This window comes from Narcine bancroftii, chromosome 11 (genome assembly GCF_036971445.1).
Source record: "Narcine bancroftii isolate sNarBan1 chromosome 11, sNarBan1.hap1, whole genome shotgun sequence".
Lineage (NCBI taxonomy): Eukaryota > Metazoa > Chordata > Chondrichthyes > Torpediniformes > Narcinidae > Narcine > Narcine bancroftii.
The window spans coordinates 10,038,514-10,062,509 of NC_091479.1; the positions used below are offsets into that span (position 1 = coordinate 10,038,514).

Sequence of the window (23,996 nt, forward strand, 5' to 3'; positions counted from 1 at the left end):
AGCTTTGTAATGTACCTTCCTTTGGAAGCACGTGAGAAGGCTTTGCATAGTGCTGTCTTGAATAAGTTGTTTAGACAAGTTGAACAAATTGTTACGCTGGTCTGGTACATGCTTTGTACTTCAAATTGAAGTACAGGTATGCGCCACTTAATGTTCTGTGAAAATGGGTGTTATGCGATGTGGACGTTGTGCGAACACCATATTACGATATATACGGTACTTAGCAAAGCTGTACAAGATACTGAATTTAGGCAAACTGAAACTTTCATTTTTTTTTCACTTTTTAAAACTTTTATGTAAACACTTTCTTCGCCTGTGTCACACACAATTTAACAAAGAGGGTCAGGCTCATCCACATCTGTGTTCTCAACTTCATCCTCGTGATCCTGGTGACCCTCCGTCCTGGTGACCCTCCGTCCTGGTGACCCTCCGTCCTGGTGACCCTCCGTCCTGGTGACCCTCCGTCCTGGTGACCCTCCGTCCTGGTGACCCTCCGTCCTGGTGACCCTCCGTCCTGGTGACCCTCCGTCCTGGTGACCCTCCGTCCTGGTGACCCTCCGTCCTGGTGACCCTCCGTCCTGGTGACCCTCCGTCCTGGTGACCCTCCGTCCTAGTGACCACGATGATCCACTGGAAGAGTTTGAGGTCGAATAACCTCCATTGATGAACTGTCATTCTGTAATGCCTGAGGGACCTGGCTGACAGTACCTACATATATAAGCTTTTGTATACAAAAGACCAATATATGCATGTTGCTTACATCCGGTTACATCTGCTACGTCGTGTTCTCCGATCGGGATTTACTGAACTCTATGATGTTGGATGTTGCAGTTGGATGTTGCCCGGATGGATGTTAAATGGCACATACCTGTAGATCATATTGGGAAATATTGTTTGCAGGCATGGTATTTGGAATCAAGTACCATCATGGTAGTAATGCTGGAATGGCATCAGAAGGCAATAAACTGGGAGCAATGGAGAGATGGAGTGGAATGCAGAAGTTGTCTTTGATATCCACCCTTTTTCACTTGAGTGAAGAGATAGTTTTCAGTGATTGGTGACCCTGCCATCAAGGAATGCATTGGCAGGGTAGGGGTGATGACCCAAAAAAATATGCTGTTTATATGAGGGAAATTGTGAACTCCAGAACTAAGTAGCCACAGTTGATTTTTTTTTTGCATTAGCTGTACATTTGAAGTGACTGGTCAATGTGACTACTCTTTGGATAAGATGGACACTGCGGGCAGCATTATTGCTTTGCTTTCTGTGTTATACTTCTGGACTTGCTATATATGCTCATGCAAAAGTCGACTCCCTATTTTTGGCCCAAAAATCTGGAATTTTCCATATCTTGCGTGTAAGAGACGAACCCTACCCCTCCTATTTTTGGCCCCAGCCCACTGGAGCTCCTGATGCCCTGACTGGACTATTGTGGTTACCTGACCATCCGAGCACCTGACACCCCAAACATGGACTTAACACCCTTCCCCTGCTGGCTGGCCATCAGAACTCTGACACCTCAAGCCATGCAGGTACTTAATCTGGTCTAAAGTAGCAGGTGTGTAATCATCGACCTCCTAAACTGTACCCTAAAAATTGTCCTCAAAATTAGACTATTACACAAGTATATGTGGTATTGTAGTTTCCTTTGAATTTATGCATTGGTTGGGGGTTTGGATGTGGGCTAGATTCTTTGAATTAAAAAAAATCTGGATGTAATCTATGTGTATTTGAGACTAATGGTAACTAAAAAAAATAGCCAGAAATATTTTAGAAGATTCTGAACTTGCAAAGTTTACCTTGAAGTCTTGTGGGTTTTTTTCCTTGATTCTTGGATCTTTACAGGAAATGCTGTATGCACAGTGAAGTCTAGTGATGAAGTTAAAGTGTTCTCTGTACGAGGTACAGCTTTTGAAGTTGCTGCTGTGAATGGAGTAGATGCAAGTTCTGAGGAAGGTAAATGCTCTAAGAAGGCTGATTAAATATTCCAAAAAATACTTCTGCCTGCCAACTTGTGTTTGGGTTTGACTATTGGTTTGCAGTTGAGTATTACTCTATGAAGTTAGAATAGTTCACAGAACTAAATAGCCAATTGTACCCATGAGAGTCATGAAGGCCTTGGTCTCTAAAGGATACAGTTCATTCAAATGCTTATCCATTTATATCTTAAATGTGGTGAACCTCTCGGCCTTCACTACCCTTCTGGGCAGCAAGTTTTATCCCCCCTTTACTAGGGTGAAAAAAATATGCTTCCTCTCCCTTTTCATTAGAATGACTAACTAAAATCCATGTTGCCTTGTTATTGACCACTTTGTTAACTGATCTGCGTTGTTCTTGTTCACCATGTATCAGTTTCTTAGTACTGTTAACAAAACCCAGAAGACTTTTTTGGATGCATTCAAACAAGCATCTCAGTATGGGATTACGTCAACTAGATAATCCATTTTTTTTTGGGTGACAACGATGTTTATCAATATATGTGGCAAAATGCCCCTCTCTGCTTTGAAGTGTTTCATTAATTCTTTACTGCCTATTTAAAAGGACAGGTAAGTCTCTGGTCCTTGGACCGTGGCATGCCAAGTCCTGGGAATGAGGTTGATTGGCTTTTGAAGCGATTGTGCATTAGTGAAGTTATAAAAAGACAACAGTGGGCTATCAATAGAATTAAAATTTTAGTAGGTTGAAAGCTGCCATTCTAAAGAACTGCTTCAGTGAATCTTGGAGAACAAGCAACGGCAATTCTGACCAGATTGTGTTTAATAGTAACACTGGAGAGAGTACAAGTTACTTTTGATTGCTACGCAGTGTTATTTTAAGAAACTGTTCCAGCCCTGTGTTGTAATACTGAGGAACCAATGAGTCTGAATTTTGTGCATCAAAACCCAACTTGAAGGTGAACTGTGGGCTTACAACAGAGCAAAGTCACGTGGGAGTATGTATTATTGGGTGGTTGGGTCTTTCGAAGAAGACATTGAACTGTGCATAAAATAATCTGTGCCATGTGTGGAGTTGAGTTTTCATTTGGCCAACTTCCAATCCTAAACCAATACCGCCAATAATACATTATCCTGGCATTTGTGAAGTCTTGCTCTGTGCGATATAGAGACTGTCTTTATCAGTTCAACAAAGGTCACCACATTTGTATTTGTTTAGAATATCCTAAATAACCACTGAAGAACAGTAATCCGTGTATAATATTTGTTGTATAGCTACCACTCTCATGCTCTGAACAGACTTGATCATGAGAAAGTTGTTTTCTGGTAATAATTTTGAGGTATGCATTCGATGACCTGAATCACATTGTCCCAGACCCGAATCATTAACCTCGAGCAGACAGATGCTACCTGAACTGTTGAGAGTTTACTGTCTTTTATTTCAGATTTCCAGCAAACAAAATTTTATTTTTGATTTTCTTTCCAAAGGTAATCTTTGTTCTTTTTTTTTTGTTTTTAGTATCAGCTCCACCTGGAGCTGGTTTGTCTGAATGGGTGGAACAAAATCTGTCTAAAAGTGACCGTCCAGAACTAAGCAGTGCCAAAATTGTTATATCTGGGGGTAAGCTTTCTGGTACTTTGTAGTATTTTAGTCTTTATATGAGGTGTTGAAATGGTTGAATTTTTCAACTTTTGATGAAGTCCAGGGTTACATGTGTTACAAGAGCAAACAATAGATCTGCATCGTAAAAATGTTTAACATAATAATCTCAATATTGTCTTATTTTGTAACAGGTTCTGCTTCCACTGTCCCTTTTTTTGCCTGACTCTTGTGATCCGAATGCTTGGATGAAATTGTTTTGGATTTGACACGACTTGGGTCACAAAACCTAGATTATTAGGAGTCAATTTAGTTTAACAAAATAAATATGAGTTTTAAAAAAAGAAGCATTTAAATCCAATTAACAGTCTTTTGATTTTTCTTCTTTACCCACGTAAAGTAACAAATGTATAATTGGACAATGGATATTCTGAATGTTGCTTATGTGAAATAAAACCTTGAAATGTTGTGTAGCTACTTTGGAGGGAGAGGAAAGAGATAATATCCCAGTTTCCTAATCTTTTTCCACAAATATTGGCTGACATTTTTGAGTATCTCTTGCATTTTGTGTTTATTCTGTCATGTTAAATTAAGAAATGGGTTGGAATGAATAGGACTGCACGGTTAGCATAGCTGTTAAGAGCAGAGCTGTTACAGCACCAGCGACCCAGGTTCGAATCCCACGCTGGATGTAAGGAGTTTGTACTTTCTCCCCATGTCTGCGTGGGTTTCCTCTGGGTGCTCTGGTTTCCTCCCACTGCCCAAAACATGGGGGGGTGGTTGTAGGTTAATTTAGGTGTAATTGGATGGCATGGGTTTAAATGGCGGGAATTTGCTTCTACCGTGCTGTGAATAAAAAAAAATTAAATTTTAAATGTTACAAATATAAAATTTTAAAATTTCATTATTTTTGTCACGTAGTGTGGTCAATCAGTAATTACTTATGCAATTGAGCAAATTCCTAGAGTGCTTCAGAGTTCCATATAGACTGATATGCAAAGCCTGAACAGGCAAGGGGAAAATTCCCTTCCCTGAAGGCTATTAGTGAAACATTTGTATTTTCTGTAGCTTTGTGACTGTTCGATCTGGTCTTCACAGCCAGATTATTTGAATTTATTTTGGCAATGGAAAAAGAATGGCAGCCCTAATGGTTATGAACCTGCATAACCAGAGGTCGTGTGCTTATTAAATTTAACCAAGTAGCTCAATTTATGGAACAATCTCAAGCAAAGAAAATGCAGTGAATTGCTCAGAAATCATCTTCCAGTGGAAAGAAATTAAAAGCTCTGGATTTTTTGGGGGGACTTTGTACCTCTATTGCACCAGATGAAATATTCTCTGGTATTATACTGCTTATGTTTACAGTAAATGGTCTTTAAATGGTTTATTTTGTTTCATTGCTTCTCAGGCCGGGGATTAAAAAGTGGAGACAACTTCAAGTTACTGTATGACTTGGCTGATAAGTTGCATGCGGCTGGTGGGTGTTTTCGCTTGATAGTCCTTTCATTCTTGTAGATGAAATGTAATTTGTCTTTGGTTTTACTATTGCTTAATATATTTCTGAAATTATTGGATATTCTTCATTTTAACATTTATTGGGGCTATGAATCCCTGTGTCCTGTCCTTGTGATCGCAATGAAGGCAAACAGAGATCTGGTAGCCTTCCAAATCTTTTAAAGGTGTGTTGCATTATTTCCATTTGGGCTGAACAGTTTGTACTGCTGTTAATTACCAACTTGTTTAGCCTGCAAAAGGGGACTCCAGTAAACACAGCTTGAGGACTTTCATGGTACATGATATTTATCACAGGGTATTTATGTACTTCCAATTTCTGGTGGTTCTGCAGTGTCATCTATGGTGTGAGGGCATATTGCCACATGTCAAATTTTTTGGCTAATTTCAATTGTAAATGTACTATTAGTTTTTATTATAAATTGGTGATATCAATAAGTTTTTCACTTTTAAAATCATTTATTGACTGCTTTTCATGAACTGAACTTCTTTTAATCTCCTATCACTGATGAGCATATTCAATTACATATCCATGAGAAAATGTGCATATCGCACATAAACTATTACATTTGAAAGCTACATTTTAAAATAAGTGAATATTTTGTCATCACAGTTTAATCTAGGTATATTAACCCTAATTTTTGAACTAGCTCTTGAGATTGTATTTGGTTAAATGCACAGAATTAAGATCTAAAGTTCTTTGAGACCATAAAGAATTTTGCATTTAAAAAAATTCCTACAGTTTTTAGAACTTCCTGCAAGTTCTGTCATGAAATAACTTGGCTTTTTTTTCCCCCGACATGATGCAGTTGGTGCTTCTCGAGCTGCGGTGGATGCAGGATTTGTTCCCAATGATTTACAAGTTGGACAGACTGGAAAAATCGTAGCACCTGTAAGTATAATGCTTGAGCTGATGTTGCTCAAGTTTTGGCTGCAAGATTGTAATAATTAGAAAATTGATGCCTCAGCTGAATGACGTTAAAGTTAAAATGGTTGTGTGCCATTCTCATTATGTAGATAAATTAGAAACTAACACTAGGGTTTTCCTTTGTTGAACGTGCATGGTTGTGAATACATGGTTGCTTCAAAAGTGTATTACTTTTGATAGCAGTTGATAACCCTCTGATACAAAGAATGTAATTAAAATTGAACTTGTAACAAAATAAGCGAACTTGGATAGTGAGAGCTGGTTTGGGTTAGTTAGGTTGAGGTTGACCCATTTTATTGCTCAAGATTAAAATGACTAAGGCATACTGTGACTGATAACTGGGAAGGATGGAGGATTTTGTTTTGCGTTACATATTCTTGTCTGATCACCCTAGATTTTTGCCTGACTATTTCATAAAACGGTGAAAGATAAAATAATAGATAAACTAATAGAGAAAATTAAATGTGTTTTGGAATTACTGTTCGTGTAATTGTCGATACCGTGTTATAGTCAACCTCCCTTTTTGGCTTAAAAATTGGGTGTTTTTGGTATGTCTTGTGTAAAAGTTGACCCCCTCCCCCTATTTTTGGCTCTGGCATCTGCCCACCCAAACTCCCGACTGTGGATCCTCTCCCCTGCTGCCCACCCATCTGAACTCCTGACCGCAGACCCTCGTCCCAGCGCCCGCTCACCTGAAGCCACGACCATGGATCCTCGCCCCAGCGCCCGCCCATCCGAACCCCCAACTGCGGATCATCGCCCCAGCACCCAACGATCTGAACTCCCAACCCCAGATCCTTGCCTCAGCACCCGCCCGTCCGAACTCCCGATCCTTGCCCCGGCACCCGCACATCTGAGCTGCCGTCTCCCCAAACGTGAACTTACCACCCAGTCCCGGCCATCCGAGCTCTTGTTGCCTTGAATGATGCAGGTGGTCATGAGGCCAGAAAGGTGTTCTGTAATTTCCCTTCAACATAAATTACTGGTGTATCTAAAAGAAAAAAATATCAGGGTAGATTTTACTCAGGAAATGACATTCAAAAAGTTAATTGTGTAAAATGGAATTTTAATCAATTCTCACTTGTGTCTATTATGTACAAATAGACATAAGGACTTTAACCCTAGGATATAATGCGTCTCAAATAAAATCTGTTAACTTTTATAAATATAATTATAACTCCTTATAAATCAAAACCTCTTACATGCCATAGCAACAAGTGCTTTTAGATCACTATTTATAGAATGCATAACTGCTTAGGATAACGATTTAAAATATAGTAGGAATAAAATAACTGACCAGATCTTGATTAATATATTTTAAAAATGTCACTTTTAAGCTCTTTGGAAATATCAAACAATTGGGATGACTCTCTTTGGAGCCCTTTTAATCATTTATAACAAAGACCAGTCTAAAGTGTATGGTAAATATTTGGCTGAAAGCATAACTAGCAGGTTTAAAAAAAACAACATACTGAGTTGCCAATTCAATCTCCTGGAATGTATTTTTTTTGTAGCTCTGATGTTATATTATTTGAATACAAGTAAGCTGCTAGGTTAGGTCCACACAATAAAAGGTGCTGATGTAAGGTGTCAAATTTTATTTTAATGGTTACTAGTATCAACTGGTGCTGCTGTGGAATATGCATTTTGAAGCTCATTTGGTAAAATATTGTTCACTGAATGGTGGTTTAAATTGGCAGATGGCATAAGGTAGGCTGCAAATAGAAGGGAGTATGTGGCAGAATGCATCCGTTGGCTGTACCCTCACATATCCGCAGTGTGTGAACGTGTCTGATTAAGCTAGTCGTAATAATGAGACACAGCTGTCTTGGGTAAACTTGTACTTCTCCCTTTGTTCGTTTTAGATTGGTCACAGTGTTCGAGCTACCGAAAGAAAATAGACACACACACCGAGAGCAGTTCAGTTTATACAAATGTTTATTATAAATTCAAAAGCTGATTTCAAACTACAATATGCGAGCCCTTCCCAACTATACTTATCAACGCCTGGACTGGTCCCAACTGCCGAAGCGAGGCAACGACTGTAGTAGGTTGTCAGGTCGCCGGTAGCAGCTTCTCCACCTCCCCCAACCGGGACGTTGGCTGGACTCTAGAAGTTCTTCTTCTTGCTGAGGGATGTTGCCACCTCTCGGAGAGTCTCAAACTTCAGCAGCGGGACCATGGCTTAAATTACCCAAAAACTGCTTACCCAAGCACCTATTCCCAGCACAGCAAGAAAGATAAGTGAGCAAGCTAGCATGCTAGGCTTCTATCGAATAACGTAATTTTCAGCTTATCACTTTGAATACAATGGTTTATTTTGCATCAAGGCTAGGCCTCTGACAGTCTGTGACCAAAACAAACAGGAAGATTAAATGTTCTTGGTACACAGATGTCCTTTCTTCAGATAACTGCATCTCTGGCCCCTCGGTGGAATTTAGCTGATGTCTGCTGATTCTAAAAACAAGCAGGTTCTCAGCCTTGCAGATGTAAAGGCTGCAAAAGTAAAAAACACGGTTTAAATCTTCCATTACAACACCTTGTTTCTAACACCTGAACCATTGTTCCATTGGAGGTACTGTTAGTTTTTGCAGTGGTTTCTTTTAATCTTTTTCCTTAATAGGGTAGCAGATTATGTGGGCTTACATGGTACAGTGACTATGAATAAAGGAATCACAGGCAGTTGCAGGTATCTTTAGGGTTTTGGGTCAGGCCTGGCACATTTCTTCGCTATCCAGATAGTGTATTTGGGAAAAAAAAGTACAATTATTTGGCTGTGTCCTGGAGATGTTACAGCAAGAGCCTTTAAATATATTTGTGTGCAGTGGAAGCCCTTAAAACCTAGCTTTGTCGCTACCTCCTGCTCTCTCTAAAAATAAATTCCCAGCAGGTTTTCGGACTTTTTGATGTTGCAGTGTATGGTCCAGCTTTTAACTCTACGAGAGCTCTGTTCACAAATTGATGCTCTGCTCCTGAGGGGTTTGTACAGAAACATTAAATCGCACTGAAATATTCATGCGCAAGTGCATTTAGCTGAGAGCAATTGATGCGCTTCTCCCTGGAGCCCTGAAGGAAAAAGTGTGGGGCCTCTCTCTCTCCAGCAGACACCCTATGCACTCATCGGCAGGGTAATTACATGGTCTCTGATGGAAGCTGGAGTGAATTGTAGGAATGGGATGAAACAAGTATTGAGCACCGCTGGCTCATGCTCCATATTCACAACATCATTTCCTTTCTAATAACTTGTTCAAATAGCAAAAAGCTTATTAATCAAACTTCATCTAAGGTTATCTTGATGAGCTTAATGCAGTGTTTTTTTTCCCACTTTGAAAAAAATGGCCCAATCTCCTCTTTGGTGTTGAGTGATGGGAAGAACTTCATGTAGCACATAACTTATCAACATTAATGCCTTGGTAACTGACCCTTCATGATACGGTGTGTGGCAAAGCTCACTATTGATGGGGCATTCCTCTTAGTGAAATGACTAATACTATAACTTCTCCAGAAAGGGAGCTAGCTGGTGAGTCTGCATGGGATATTGTGTGTCACCATGTGTGTCTCAGACACCCATCCTCATCTACTACAGCATATGTTTAATGGATCATCTTCCATGTAAACAATAGCTAAGACAGATTGACTGAAATGCATCCATTTAAAAACAAAATCAGTTTATCTGTGCCATTTTGTCCTCTTGCATGAAAGAAACTGGTGACTAAAACCGAATATTCTCTTCAATCTTTCAACTATCTTGGCACATGAACATAGTGTGAAATTTTGTCTGAGAGGATACTTGTAATAAAGTCATACCTTGTAAGGTCTGCCTGTAAATGGAGCATTGAATCAAGAAAATATCCATCTGGAAATCTCCTTGCTGAATAAACAGTGAACTCTGTTCAAAAAAAAAGTTTGATAATGTGTTGCCGTGGTAGAATTAAATTAAGACTGCGGCTTTGGGAAATTCTGAAGAATGGAAGTGTCAGAATACTATCTTTATTGTTTATCAATATTGAGTTTGTAGTTACAATAGTGCAGTGATGGAAGAAATGCTTAATTTCAAGACAACCACCTTCACCAAAAATGCCAAAACAAGTGAATTTATGTTCCTCCCATCTGTGAATGTGCTGTGATCCAAAAAAAAGCTTTGTCTTGGGAGGAAGGGATCTTGTTTTTCTCCTTTATTTTTTTCTCTTTTATTTTTCTTTGTCCCCTCACACTCATTCCACACACCCTTCACCGCTCAAAACAGGTTCTACCTTTCAAGATGGCACCCTGCTCTTTCTGGGTTGAGGGATGTTTCACCGGCCTTCTGCACTTCAGTTTGGTCAATGAGGAATGTTCCACAGTGTGGGCTAGTAACTTTGATCATGTGTTGAAATGGTGCTCTTCCATTTTGAGGTGCATAATTTTATAAGATGGTTCTCTTGTCTTGTTAGTTAACTTTTTTTTGGTCTCCAATACTTGATATGTGTAAAATTTTGAGCTGAATTTTCAGTAGCCATGATCCCTACCCTTCCTCAAAAATATGCACGTTTCCAAAGTTGCTTGAAGGGCCCCCCAAGGCACTTCTGTGCTATCACATAATTAAATCGCGACAGTCTAAAGTAATGATTAACAAAATTTATTTGATCTTCCCACAACAATATATTACGTATCTGCTTTGCAATATAATTTGTTCCTAAGTTTAAATTGTCCAGTTCATGTGGGATTTGAGGCATTTGTGATTAGATAGCTACAAATTAAAACAAATGTAGACCGTTAACCTTTTCATCTGCTTTTTAAAGCAAGGCCATGTTTAATAAATCTCAATTTCCTTCTGTATGGGAAATGTGTAGAATCCTTGTGGATCAGATAGATTAAATTGTAAATGGATAATTATTGAAACGTCCTGATGACATAAGAAGTCTGAGAGGTGGCGGTAACATAAATGTCTTATTATCTTCACTCTAAATTACTTTCATTTAATTTGCTTTGCACCTTTGAAGTGCTCGCTCATCCACATTCATATTGCCATTTCCTGCTATCTCACTGTTAAGGATGAACCAAGACAGTGCGTTGTTGGACTATCAGACTGGGATGTGGAAGTATCACACCAATTGTGGTCTGTCTGTAATTCGAACCATTGAAAGAAGATTGGAATCCCCTCTGCTTCACCTTCTGAATCCCTCCTGTACAATATTTTCATGAACATTTGAATGGGGTGGAGTCGATAGAAGCGATGTCTTCTGAAAAATGGGGACTAAAGATAGAGGTTCCTGGTCTAGATGAGTTACTGCTACATTCAATTGATTGTGTGTTCGCTCTGCTTATTGCATACACATAACTACTATAAAACTCAAGAATGAGCTATAAGTATCGCAGAGTCAACTGATTACTGGATTGAGCTGCACAGGTTTTTGGTTCCTTGCACATGACCTTCCCAGAGTAAGAGGGTGTCACTGACCTTGCTTTCTAACTGCTGTCTTTCTTCCCACCCTTACTGACCTCAATCCAGCACTAATTTGAGATTTGTTTCCCTCTGCACAAATTGAGATTCACTAACTCCATTCATTACCAACCCTGATGAATCACAAAAGGTTGGTTTGCAAGAGCAGCGGGCTGTCAAGAAGGCAAATGGAATGTTGGGCCTTCATTGCTAGAGGAATTGAACTTAGGAGCAGGAAGGTTACGTTGCAACTGACCAAGGTACTGGTGAAGCTGCATCTAGAGAACTGTGTACAAATCTCATCTCCTTACTTGAGGAGGGATGTACTGGATTTGGAGGTTTGTAGAGAAAGTTCACCAGGTTGATTCCAGAGAAGAAGGGGTTGGCCTATGAGGAGAGATTGAATCATCTGGGACTGTACTTGCTGGAATTTAGAAGAATGGGAGGAGATCTTATAGGAAGCACAAAAAGTTATGAAAGGCATAGATAAGATAGAGGTAGGTAAGTTGTTTCCATTGGTAGGAGAGACCAGAACTAGGGGACATAGCCTCAAAATTCAGGGCAGTAGATTTAGGACGGAGATGAGGAGTGTAAGGTAAAACATCATGAGATAGGAATGTGTAGGGAGTTACCCTGTACAGGGCAGTAACAAGAAGGGGAGGTGTCCTTGTACTCCTGTTAGGTAAAACATCATGAGATGGGACCGGAGAAGGAGTCACCCAGTACTAAGGAGTAACAGAATGCATCCTTGTACTTACAAGATAAGAGAGACATTGATGGATTGAGAGGCAGGAAGCTAGCAGGGAAAGGATAGCAACAGTTTTAGTCATTGGACAAGTAATGATATGATGATGTTCTAAGCACATATCCAAGGGTATAAAAAATCACCATTTTGCTGATAACGGCAGAATGCATTCTCCGACTAACAATGTTTAGTCGCAAGTGTTACAATCCGGTAATAAAGAACAAAGAACCCCGATTTCGACTCAGCCTGGTGTTTGTCTCACTCATTCATGAACAAAGCAGACCTAACAGGAGGAACTGCTTTTCTCAGAGGGTTGTGAATCTGTGGAATTCGCTGCCCATTGAAGCAGTGGAGGCGACCTCAGTAAATATAAAACAAGGTTGGATAGATTTTTAAGGGATATTGGGAAGGCAGATAGGTGGAGATGAGCCCATCATCAGATCAGCCATGATCTCATTGAATGGCGAAGCAGGCTACCCCTGCTCCTATTTCTATGTTCTTGTGTTCATCTGCAACAGAAATAAAAATAAAATTCCTGGATCAAGCAGAGAGCATTGGTGCGCTACAGCTCCAATAATGTGCTTTTTTTTTGTTTTTTTAAAATTTAAGTATTACCGTTGTCATTTTTTTCATTGTTTTGTCTTTTTTTAAACAAAGTACCTGTTTGGTTGGAGGAAATAAGTATTCGACAACAAACTCATTATTAATCCTCACCACTACTGCTGACTGGATTGCATTTACATATTCTCCACATGATAGTGTGGATATTGTCCCACATCCAAAGATGTTCTGGTTGGTAGGTTAATGTAAATTATCCCCTAAGTGTGTAGGTGGGGAGTATGAGAATTTGGAAATGAGATGGTGGGCATGGGAGAGAGAATAGGTAGGGAAGGGGGGAATGGTATTGCTCTGGGAGTTGGCATTGACTCTGTGTGGACCAAATGGAACCTTCCAATGTCAAGGAATTATGAAAATGTGAAATTTGAGATTATAATTCGGCAGCTCTGAAGAAGGACTGATGGATGAAAATTGTTGACTTTAAATCTTAACTCTTTTCTCTCTCCATGTGCATTCATTATCTGCCCTGCTGAATGTTGCCATGACCCCAGGTATTTTGCTGTTACACCACTCGTGTTGGGTTTGAGTGCAACTTTTCTCAATGGAATAAGTACTAGGCAGTGAACAAGCTCACTTCAGTTTTTGTTAAAATGCAGAACATCAATATTTAATGGAGTGGTCAGGGTGGATGTCTAGGGACGGACGAAGACAGAACACTAAACCATTTAGCAGAGGCTAAGACAAAGTGAACACTTGTACAAGCCCAAAGAATTGTGTATCATGAGATTTTAGTTGTTAATGACTGATGGTCAGGTAATACGGCGCCATTTCCAATTGAAACGATTTTCTTGTCGACCGCAATACTTAAAAAATACAACATTATCCTGTTGTTTTTGATTATTTTATTTTGAACACCTTTTTAAGGTGGAAAAATAAATGTCTACAAATGGTTTAGAACAAAATTTTCAGCATTGTTCCTGAAAAAATGTTGATTTCATTTTGATCTATATTTTGGTCTTCAGCCTGAGTTTACATAATTCACAATCCACCGTTAGCATGTGTCGTGCTTCCTTTTAAGTTTAATAAAATGGAGTGGAATGAGTTGAACACCAGGGCAGTAGTGTGGCTCAGATTGCTGTTTCTTCTAAGAGGGCTTGTTGGAGCAGACTGGACGATCAGCTTCGCACTGACAGGAATGAACAAAGAGAAGCTGGAGCGATTCCGTGAGCCGGGCAGTGTTTTGCATTGGGATTCCTTGTCCAGACATTTCTCTCCACAGATGCTGCCTGACCCACTGAGTGTCTCCGGCTTCTCTTTGTTCACTCAAGATTCCAGCATCTACATCTCTTGTGTTAGGACTCAGGGCAGGGTGGAGAATGACTTTTTCTCTGTGATCTCTCAACTTCAAATGCCCTGTTTGTGAGAGAAGCCATTCAGTAATAACTTTAATTTGGAGTTTGTTCCCTTGTTATGCCTAGGTCGATTTGACAAGAACTAGAGAACCAATACACTTAAGTGTTGTATGGTTTTATGATTTAGATTTGTGATTTGTTAAGCCAGGAAATAAACAAGAGTTTAACAGATACAAGAAAGCTGGAGAAATATCTAAACAGGGCGGCACGGTTTCCTTAGTGGTTAGTGCAACTGGAGTTCGAAACCAGCGCTCTCTGTAAGGAGTTTGTATGTTCTCCCTGTGTCTGCGTGGGTTTCCTCCGGGTGCTCCAGTTTCCTTCCCCCTTCAAAGCATACAGGGGTTTTAGGTCAGTAGGGTGTAATTGGGCAGCACAGACTTGTGGGCCAGAAGGGCCTGTTACCGTGCTGTACAGGTACTCCTCAACTTGTTTCAGTGCTCTATTCTGGCCAACCATCATACCTCGAAATGGACACATGTTGGAATTGCAATGTATCCGTGTTATTGTTTGTCAAGTACAATGTGGGGGCCAGCTCTCGCGAGAGGTTGGCCACTGCTGCCAGCCTTTCGCGAGAGGTGTTATTTTCCACAGATTGGTCCGACTTCTACCTGTAAATGTGTAATTTTTATGTCTTTATTTAAAAAAAAATTTGGTCATATGTCTGGATGGCCATAAGTCGCATAGGTGGTACCGGGGAATACCTGTATGTCTAAATTTTAATTTATAAAAGTTCTGGAGAAACTCATCCAGACAGGCAGCATTGATGGGAAGCAGTAGAAGTCCACGGTTTGGGTTGAAAATCCTTCAGCAGGAATTGTACGTCTTCACAGTTCATGATATTTCAGCCAGATTTCTATTCTACATTCAGTAAGAGATTTTCATTGAGTGTTGTCTCAACACAATTTTTAGCAAGTCCAAAAGGTCAGGTGCTATGTGACCTGCTGAAAGCCTTTCTCCCTGTATCTGATCTATGCACTCAAACGATTGACCTAAGCAGTGGAAGTTCAAACTTTGTAACTTTTTAAAACCAATAATTGTGTTCGTTCTCATTGCTGTGAATCAACTAACTTGGAATCCTGATTTGTAAAGTATTTTCAGCATTTATGTTTATTCAAGCATGTGAAATCACTATCACATGATAAAGCTGTTTTTTAATTGGATAGACAATGTGAGAAATTATTTAACCACAACTTGAACTTAGAAAGGATGTGTATCACCGGTAAAGTGTCTAAAAACACATCGTGTCGGCATGAAGGAACAAAATTTGAATCTGAGCAACCTAAGAAGTTATTGGGTCAAGTGACTAAAGGGTTGGTCTAAAACATAGGGATTAAAAATGTGAAGATCTGGGTTACCGAAAGCACAACTGTGAATACCAGAATGTAGAACCTCATGCGCATTCCAGACTGCAGGAGTACGGGCTGAGGGATGTACTGAGCCTTGATGCAGCCAAGGCAAGGGTGCTGTGGAAAAGGACCTCACCCATTACCAGGCACTGAGAGGCTGAAACTGAGGGGAAGTCCCTCAAACAACAGAGGGAGAAACAAGGTGCCACAGTGGTGGTAATGGTGTATTGAGAGAACAATGTAAACTGTACATACAATGAGAATGTATAGATATGACTAACATTTTGAAGGTAAAAACTCTTGAATGGTTTTCTTGTTTGTAAATAATTTATTGAGAATAAAATATATTTTTTGAAAATCAGATAATTGTTGGAGGTGGATATTGACCTGTGATGGTGTGATGTAGAATTGACTGTATAAATTATTGTAAAGGGTAAGAGTCTTTTCATGCTATAATATTTTCTTTTTTAAAATTTACAGGAACTCTATATTGCTGTTGGGATTTCAGGAGCGATTCAACACCTGGCAGGAATGAAAGACAGCAAGGTATTTTGGTTCTAACTTATGCATTTTATTTATTGAACATGTTTATTTACATCAAACACTAATTCAAGATTCGAGAAGAAATGTGATGGCGTAAAGAAGATCTGTCTTGGTGTGAGGTGTCTGATGTATTCTCTCAGGCATTTCCCGGCCACGGATCAGAGCTCAACCAAAACATTCAGAAATGGTGCCTATGGAAACCAAAAAATCTCACTTATTTTGACGTTGGAATGATTCGCATTCAATTTGGAGGTAAAGTTGCTTGTGATATTTGAATACAGGTATATACGCAATTTAACGTCCATTCAGGCAGTGTCTGGTCCATAATCAGTTTCTGCGAGCAAGTCTGCAACAATTTAGAAAAACTGATCGCTAGCTATAGGAAATTGTATACTGTATATCCAGACTGCCCCGCTCTCTCCCACAGCCCCTTGTTGGTCCCCACCCTGATCGCACTGCCCCCTCTCTGGCCACAGCCCTGTTAGTCGGTTCCCACACTGATTCCACTGCCCTGTTCCATCCCCACAGCCCCAGGTTGGTCCCCACACTGATCCCACTGCCCCGCTCTCTCCCACAGCCCCTTGTTGGTCCCCACCCTGATCGCACTGCCCCCTCTCTGGCCACAGCCCTGTTAGTCGGTTCCCACACTGATTCCACTGCCCTGTTCCATCCCCACAGCCCCAGGTTGGTCCCCACACTGATCCCACTGCCCCGCTCTCTCCCCACAGCCCTGTCCCCACACTGATCCATACTTGCAAATAAAAAGTTTAAAGGTTCTGTATAGTATCCCACATAGTTTTGTTAAGTATATAATATGGTGTGGCACAATGTCAACATTGTATAACGTCCAATTTCACATGGACGTTAAGTGATGCATGTTTAACCTGTTTAAACAAATGGTGTTATTCTTCCATTTTTGTTTCTTTGTTCATTTGCTTTAAATGTATTAAATTCAGTGTAATCTGTTGTCAATGTGGCACTGCAATTTTGCATACTTTTTCACATAGCTTTTGTGATCAACCTGTACTGTCCTTTCTCTCACTTTTGTGACTAACACATTGAAATGCTCTAGCTTATCCTTTCCTTGGCATCAATGACCATTGTAGATGAAAAAAATCTAACCTGCAGGAGAATTTTTAATGTCCAATGTGTTGCTTTAGACATACAACATGGTGACAGGCCCTTGCAGCCCATGATCCCGTGCTGTCCAATTAACCTACAACCCCCGTTCTTCCTGAAGGGTGGGAGGAAACCTGAGCATATAGAAGAAACCTACGGAGACATGGGGAAAACAGACAAACTTCTTGTAGACAGCGCCGGATTCGCTGGTGGTGTAACAATGTTGCACTAACTGTGACATTTTCTAAATTACAGTTTGCTTTTCATCATTCTTAAAATTAATGTGATAGAAGAATGATCCATTGGGCCATTCTCAACCTTTTTTTCAGCCAAGTCCCCCCAAGGACTCTGCTCAAAGTTTATAAGCCCCCTTCACTGTAAAGCAGTCAAGGTTTGGTTTCTTCCATGCTTCTCTCCTACTGACTACACGAGGTGAAAAGAAAACAAGGCTTTTACTTAAATGTACTCTGGCCCCCGTTGAGAATGTCTGCTCGAAATTGTGTTTGTTTTGTACCCAAGCTCAATTACATCAGCTTTTCTTCTGGGGGGGTCATTCCCTTGATTAACAAAAATCTACTGGATCAGTCTTGAAAGTTTCAATGAATTGAGCAATAGAGTAGTGCAAGCTATCAAAAATCATTTGTATAAAATAACTTCTGACCAGTGGTTAAATATTTTATTAACCTTCTATTGAGTAACATGTTTTATAATTAACATGTTGATATGCTGTTTCCTGCAGCAGCTTATTTTGTGTGAATATATTTGCAAAGATATTGTATTATTAATGCACAAGCCCCTTACTGTGTAATGATTTTTGTGAATTCTGCATCTGACGGCCTTGCTATTTAAGTGCTACTTTGTTTTTTTAAAATCTTAGCTCTTCAAGCAGAATAGATTTAGTGTGCACTCAAACAATAAAACCGATATGCATAATCTTCCACGAGGAATGCTGCTATTTTGCTTCCTTGAATCCATTAATGTTCTTGGTTGGAAGCATATTAATGAAAAGCATTAATCCATTATGAGGAAACTAGTTGTTTTTAAAATGGAAATAGAGCTCTTTGATGAAAACTAAAATTTCATACTATTTGTCAGCGTATAAAGACAACTAGTATATACAACGACCAGTAGAGTTTCTACTTAAAATGTAGGGTTTGAGCTATACTCTGTATGTAAGACTACCCCAAGTCTGGCATTTACTGCAGAGAGCTCATTACCCCAGTATGCTACCACTTTCAGATTAAAACTAGCATCATATTTCCTTTGTTCATCAGTTGTAGCCATAATTGGGTTTTTACAGTCGGTGGAGATTAATGTTCACCGAGGGAGAGTGCTGGTGTTTATGAAGGAGTTCAAACTTTCCAAGAAACTCTGTCTTGAAAAGTACTGGTAACTAGTCACTGCAAAATTTATTGTGATTGGCCAGATGAGGTAATTATTTTTTTTCAGACAGATAGTAAAATAGCATTGTGACAACTGAATTAAAACTAATAGGCCCAGCAGAGGAGAGTTTTCCGAGATGGACCCTGGCAGCTCAACTCAAGCCTGATATTAATTGGTGAAATTTATTGGGTTTGAGTTGGACTGGATGCATTATTGCATAAAACACTTGGGTTTGATTGGCCTGACTAGCACTTTACGATAGTTTGCTGTGTATTGCCACATGAATTGAATGGAAACATTTAAAATAATACACTTTAAGCTGTCAAGGCTTATCATCTATTTTAATACCATAATTCCTCTCACTCCCCCCCCCCCCCACATCCCTTGGTGATTTTTGGATCCAAAATTGTCTAATTTTCTTAAAAATGTTCTCGGTGTGATTGCAAAATTTCTAAAATTGTTATATATTAATGATTTACAGGAGGGTGTGGTTAACTGGGTAAGCAAATATGCGGATGATACAAAAATAGGGGGAGTGGTGGATAGTGAGGTAGATTTTCTTGGATTACAGAAGGATTTGGTTTGTTTGGTAGAGTGGGCTGAAAGATGGCAGATGGAATTCAATGTAGACAAGTGCGAGGTGTTGCATTTCGGTAAAAATAACCAGAATAGGACATGTACAGTTTTCGAGGAGGACATTGAGGCACGCAGAGGAGCAATGGGACCTGGGGGTTATGGTGCAGAGTTCACTGAAGGTGGATTCCCATGTGGACAGGTTGGTTAAGAAGGCATATGGTATGCTGGCCTTCAAAAATCATAGCATAGAGTATAGGAGCTGGGAGGTGATACTGCAGCTGTTTAAGGCATTGGTGAGGCCAGGTTTGGAGTACTGTGCTCAGTTCTGGTCTCCAAATTATAGAAAGGATATAGATAAGGTGGAGAAGGTTTACAAGGATGTTGCCTGGCTTACAGCATCTGGATTACAGGGAGAGATTAAGGAGACTGGGACTTTATTCATTGGAATGGAGACGACTGAGAGGAGACTTGATAGAGGTATTTAAAATTATGAAAGGAATTGTAGAGCTCGTCGAAAGAATCAAAGACTTGTTGATCCAAACCAAGGCTTTTATTAGCAAAAGACAGGAGCTCTTCACAGGTGGCCGACCAGTCCGGAATGATCCAACCTGGCTAGGGACACAACCCTTTAAGGCCCAGACAATAGGTGTGGCTTAGCTCTCAGCCAATCGCTGTAAGCACAGTCTAGATACAGTAACTATGTACACTATGTACATTGGTGATAGATCTGTACTATCACATTCACCCCTTCTTGGAGAACTGACCCTGGAAAAAAAAACCAAAAAAAAGAGGGAAAGAATGAAAGGAAGGGGAAGGTTAAGGACTGTGGCGGTCAGGGGGTCTGACCATCTGGCGTGACCGCCGTGGTGCCGGGATTGGGGTTGCTGGAGTGGTGTCGCCAGCGGGCTCGTCGGGTGCGACCGCTCCTTCACTCAATTCCCCAGTCGTGTTGTCGGCACGGTGACCCGGGTCGTTGGGGTGCTGTTGGTCCTTCTGTTGCGGCACGGGGCCTGGGGAATAAAAGAGTTGGGGAAGGTTGGGTTGGGGGGTTTGCTGGGTCTACCGCGTCCTGAGCTAGGTCCCGCACTGAAACAGTGTCCTCCCGCCCGTCTAGGAACTCAACGTAGGTGTAATGCGGGTTCGCGTGGAGTAGAGTCACTCGGTCGACCAAGGGGTCGTTCTTTGAGTGCCGGACGTGGTGTCGCAAAAGGACGGGGCCAGGGATGGTGAGCCATGCCGGTACAGTGGTTCCTGATTCGGATTTCCTCGGGAAAAGGAACATCCTTTCGTGGGGGGTGGCATTTGTTGCGGTACATAGGAGGGTGCGGATGGAGTGTAAGTCACTAGTGAGAACCTCCTGCCAGTGAGAGATGGGGAGACCTTTAGACCAGAGAGCCAGTGTAACCGCTCTGGTTACCGTGTTACCGCATGGGTTATAGCTCGTGGTCCTGCTTGAAGCGATACCACACTCCAGAAGGTACTGTTGCAGCTCTGCGCTCATGAATGAGGACCCCCCTATCACTGTGGATGGAATTGGGGTACCCGAAAATGGCGAAAATACTGTGAAGGGCCTGTATCACTGAGGTGGCAGTGGTGTCTGGGCAGGGCACAGCGAACGGGAAGCGGGAGTACTCGTCGATGGCCGTAAGGATGTACTTATTACAGTTGGTCGACGGTAGGGGCCCCTTAAAGTCTACGCTAAGACGCTCGAAGGGGCAGGTGGCTTTGATAATGTGGGAGTTATCCGGACGGAAGAAGTGGGGCTTGCATTCAGCGCACACCGAACAGGCTCAGGTAATGGAGCGGATCTCCTCGACTGTGTAGGGTAGGTTGCGCGCCTTCACAAAGTGGGCAAACCTAGTGATCCCTGGATGACAGAGCGCCTCATGGAGTTTCTGTAGTCTGTCCATCTGTATGCTGGCGTACGTCCCCCTGGAGAGCGCGTCAGGCGAGTCGTTGAGCTTACCAGGCCGGTACAGGATGTCATAGTTAAAGGTGGAGAGTTCGATTCTCCATCTGGCGATTTTGTCGTTTTTTATCTTACCTCGCTGGGTGTTGCTGAACATGAAGGAGACCACGCGTTGATCATTCAACAGTGTAAAGCGCCTCCCAGCGAGGTAATGTCTCCAACGACGCACCGCTTCAACTTTGGCCTGGGCCTCCTTCTCGATCGAGGAGTGTCTACTCTCTGGACCCTGGAGGGTTCTGGAGAAGAAGGCTACAGGCCGACTGGCCTGGTTCAAGGTGGCTGCCAGGGTGAAGTCGGATGCATCACTCTCGACTTGAAACAGGACAGACTCATCGATCGTGTGCAGCGTCTCAGTGGCGATGTCGGATTTGATTCGATCGAAAGCCGCTCTGGCTTCAGTCGAGAGGGGAAAGGAGGTGGTCTTGATAAGAGGATGCTCCTTGTCGGCGTAGTGTGGAACCCATTGGGCCGTAATACGAGAAAAGGCCCAGGCAGCGTTTGAGCGCTTTCTGGGTATGGTTGGGGGGCGGGGGGGGGAAGTCCATTAGGGGACGCATGCGGTCAGGATCTGGCATGACTATCCCGTTCTCCACCACGCAACCTAGAATCGCGAGTCGTGTGGTCCGGAAGACACACTTGTCCAAATTGTAAGTCAGGTTCAGCCGACGGGCAGTTTGAAGAAATTTGTCCAGGTTGGCGTCGTGGTCCTGCATGTCGTGGCCGCAGATGATGATATTGTTCAGATACGGGAAGGTAGCGGTTAGCCTGTTCTGGTCCACCATCCGGTCCATTTCCTGCTGGAAGACCGCGACACCCTTCGTGACCCCGAATGGTACCCTGAGAAATTGATATAGCTGCCCATTCGCTTCGAGGGCCGTGAATGGTCGGTCCTCACAGCGGATCAGGAGCTGCTGGTAGGCCGAACGTACGACAGTCAATCGCTGTAAGCACAGTCTAGATACTGTAACTATATACACTATATACATTGGTGATAGATCTGGACTATCACAGGAATAGATAGGTTAGACATAAACAGACTCTTTCCCTTGAGGGCAGGGGAGGTTGGAACAAGAGGCCATGAGTTAAGGGTAAGGGGGCAACACTTTAGGAGAAATATTAAAGGTGGCTTTTTCCACTCAGCGAGTGGTGGCAGAATGAGATAGTTGCGACAGGGACCCTTCTGTCATTTAAGAGAAGGTTGGATGTCTACATGGAGGTGAGGGGGTTGGAGGGTTATTGGTGGTGAGCAGGAGGTTTGAGCTAGTGGAATTGTTCTAGTGAACCGGTGCGGACTCGAAGGGCCGACATGGCCTGTTTCCGCTCCGTAAATGGTTATTTGTAGCAATGGTCATTTTGGGTATGGATTAACTTTGGATTCAGATTACCAGGGATAGGTTTGGGTACAGGTCAGATGTTAATTCTGTATCGGAGCAGATTGCCTGTATCAAAGCAGGGAAGTTGTGCTAGAGCGATATTAAAAATTTGCCAGGCCACAACGAAAGGGCTGCATGTGCTTCTAATCGACATAGGACATGATGGCGTAAAAACACAAAACTGGAGAAATTCAGCAGGTCAAACAGTGTCCTTTATGTAGGAAAGGTAAAAATACATCACCGGCGTTTCTGGTGAACCCCTCATCAAGGTATGGAAAATGTTGGTAGGTGTCCGAATAAAAGAGTAGGGGGGAGGGGTGGTCACAAAGGTGGAGAAGGTAGGGAGGGAGGGGATAGCAGCGATCAAGGGGAGGAAGAATGGATGGATGGCTGGGTGGGTGAAGGGAGGGAAGGTGAGCAGAAATCAATGATTATGATGAAACAATGGGACTTGAGAGGTAGCTGGTAAATTTACAAGCATGCTGCCTGGACATGAAAGATAGGCTGGTGAAGCAAATTAAATGGAGATTGGTTCTGGCTTCAACCCCTGCCTCAAATGATTTAAGCATGTTCCCTGATGTAATGGTGCGGAAGAGAATAAGTAGAGGCCCAGTTCAGAAATGCAGTTGAGTCTTGGAGACGTTTGTCCAGAGAGTTTAGGTCACACTGTGATACAGTAAGGCCAAGTGAATGTAGATGGCTCAAGGGTAACCCCCTGAGAACCAGCAACTTAACAGTGGTCTGATCCAGACATGGGATCAACTTTGTTTTTATCCATACCAGACATAATCCCAAACCTATTGATACCATTGTGGAATTGAAACTGAGCATACTTTCCAGGGATAAGTGTACTGATGCACCTTCAGCGAATAGTTCAGTGTTTGGATTCAACTCCTGTGGGATGTGCATATGCCAGGTAGCCTGAGAGCTGAGAATGCTTGACCCTGTCAGCTTGTTTACGTTGTTTTATTATTCTCTTCTGCCTCCTCCCCCACAAACTGTTTGCTTATTAATTTTAACAGGAACTATAAGATACAGATCATAGAACATTACAGCACATTAGGGTTAACCCTAACCCTAATGTACAGGCCCTTCGGCCCACAAGGTTGTGCTGACCTACTCAACAATCTACACCAGTGGTTCTCAACCTTTCCATCACGTACCACTTTAAGTAATCCCTATGCCATCGGTACTCTGTGATTAGTAAGGGATGGCTTAAGGTGGGATGTGAGTGGGAAGGGAAGGTTGAAAACCACCGCTCCAGACCCAATTGTTACTGAAATGTTTTGCTTGAGAAAAATGGTCATTGGCCCATTTCCTTTGGAGTTCTGAAACCTTGCACATAATGAGACAAATGGGTGCAATTAAAACAGTGGTTTTCAAACTGTTTCTTTCCACCCACATATCACCTTAAGCAATCCCTTACTAATCACAGAGCACCTATGGCCTAGGGAATACTTAGTGGTATGAGTGGAAAGAAAAAGGTTGAGAACCACTGATCTACACCTTCCCGACCTCCCACCACAAATCCTCCATTTTATGAGTGCTTTCTAATTAACTTTTTAATAAACTTTAT

The 23,996-nt window shown here is 41.7% G+C and overlaps 1 protein-coding gene and 1 long non-coding RNA gene across 3 annotated transcripts in view; one reads left to right on the top strand and one right to left on the bottom strand.

Annotated features, from left to right (window-relative positions):
- Window positions 1-23,996, top strand: part of etfa (electron transfer flavoprotein subunit alpha) — a 58,003-nt gene that overhangs the window by 19,934 nt on the left and 14,073 nt on the right. For both annotated transcript variants that reach the window (XM_069902553.1, XM_069902552.1), the window contains exons 6-10: window positions 1,846-1,956; window positions 3,454-3,555; window positions 4,943-5,011; window positions 5,856-5,938; window positions 15,938-16,003. In XM_069902553.1, the coding sequence (XP_069758654.1) occupies window positions 1,846-1,956; window positions 3,454-3,555; window positions 4,943-5,011; window positions 5,856-5,938; window positions 15,938-16,003 (431 nt within the window). The remainder of the gene's footprint in view (window positions 1-1,845; window positions 1,957-3,453; window positions 3,556-4,942; window positions 5,012-5,855; window positions 5,939-15,937; window positions 16,004-23,996) is intronic.
- Window positions 16,007-22,784, bottom strand: LOC138745485 (uncharacterized). Its single transcript, XR_011346304.1, has 2 exons — window positions 22,662-22,784; window positions 16,007-16,191 (listed from the first exon to the last, which is right to left on the bottom strand). It is a non-coding gene; the product is annotated as an uncharacterized lncRNA (long non-coding RNA).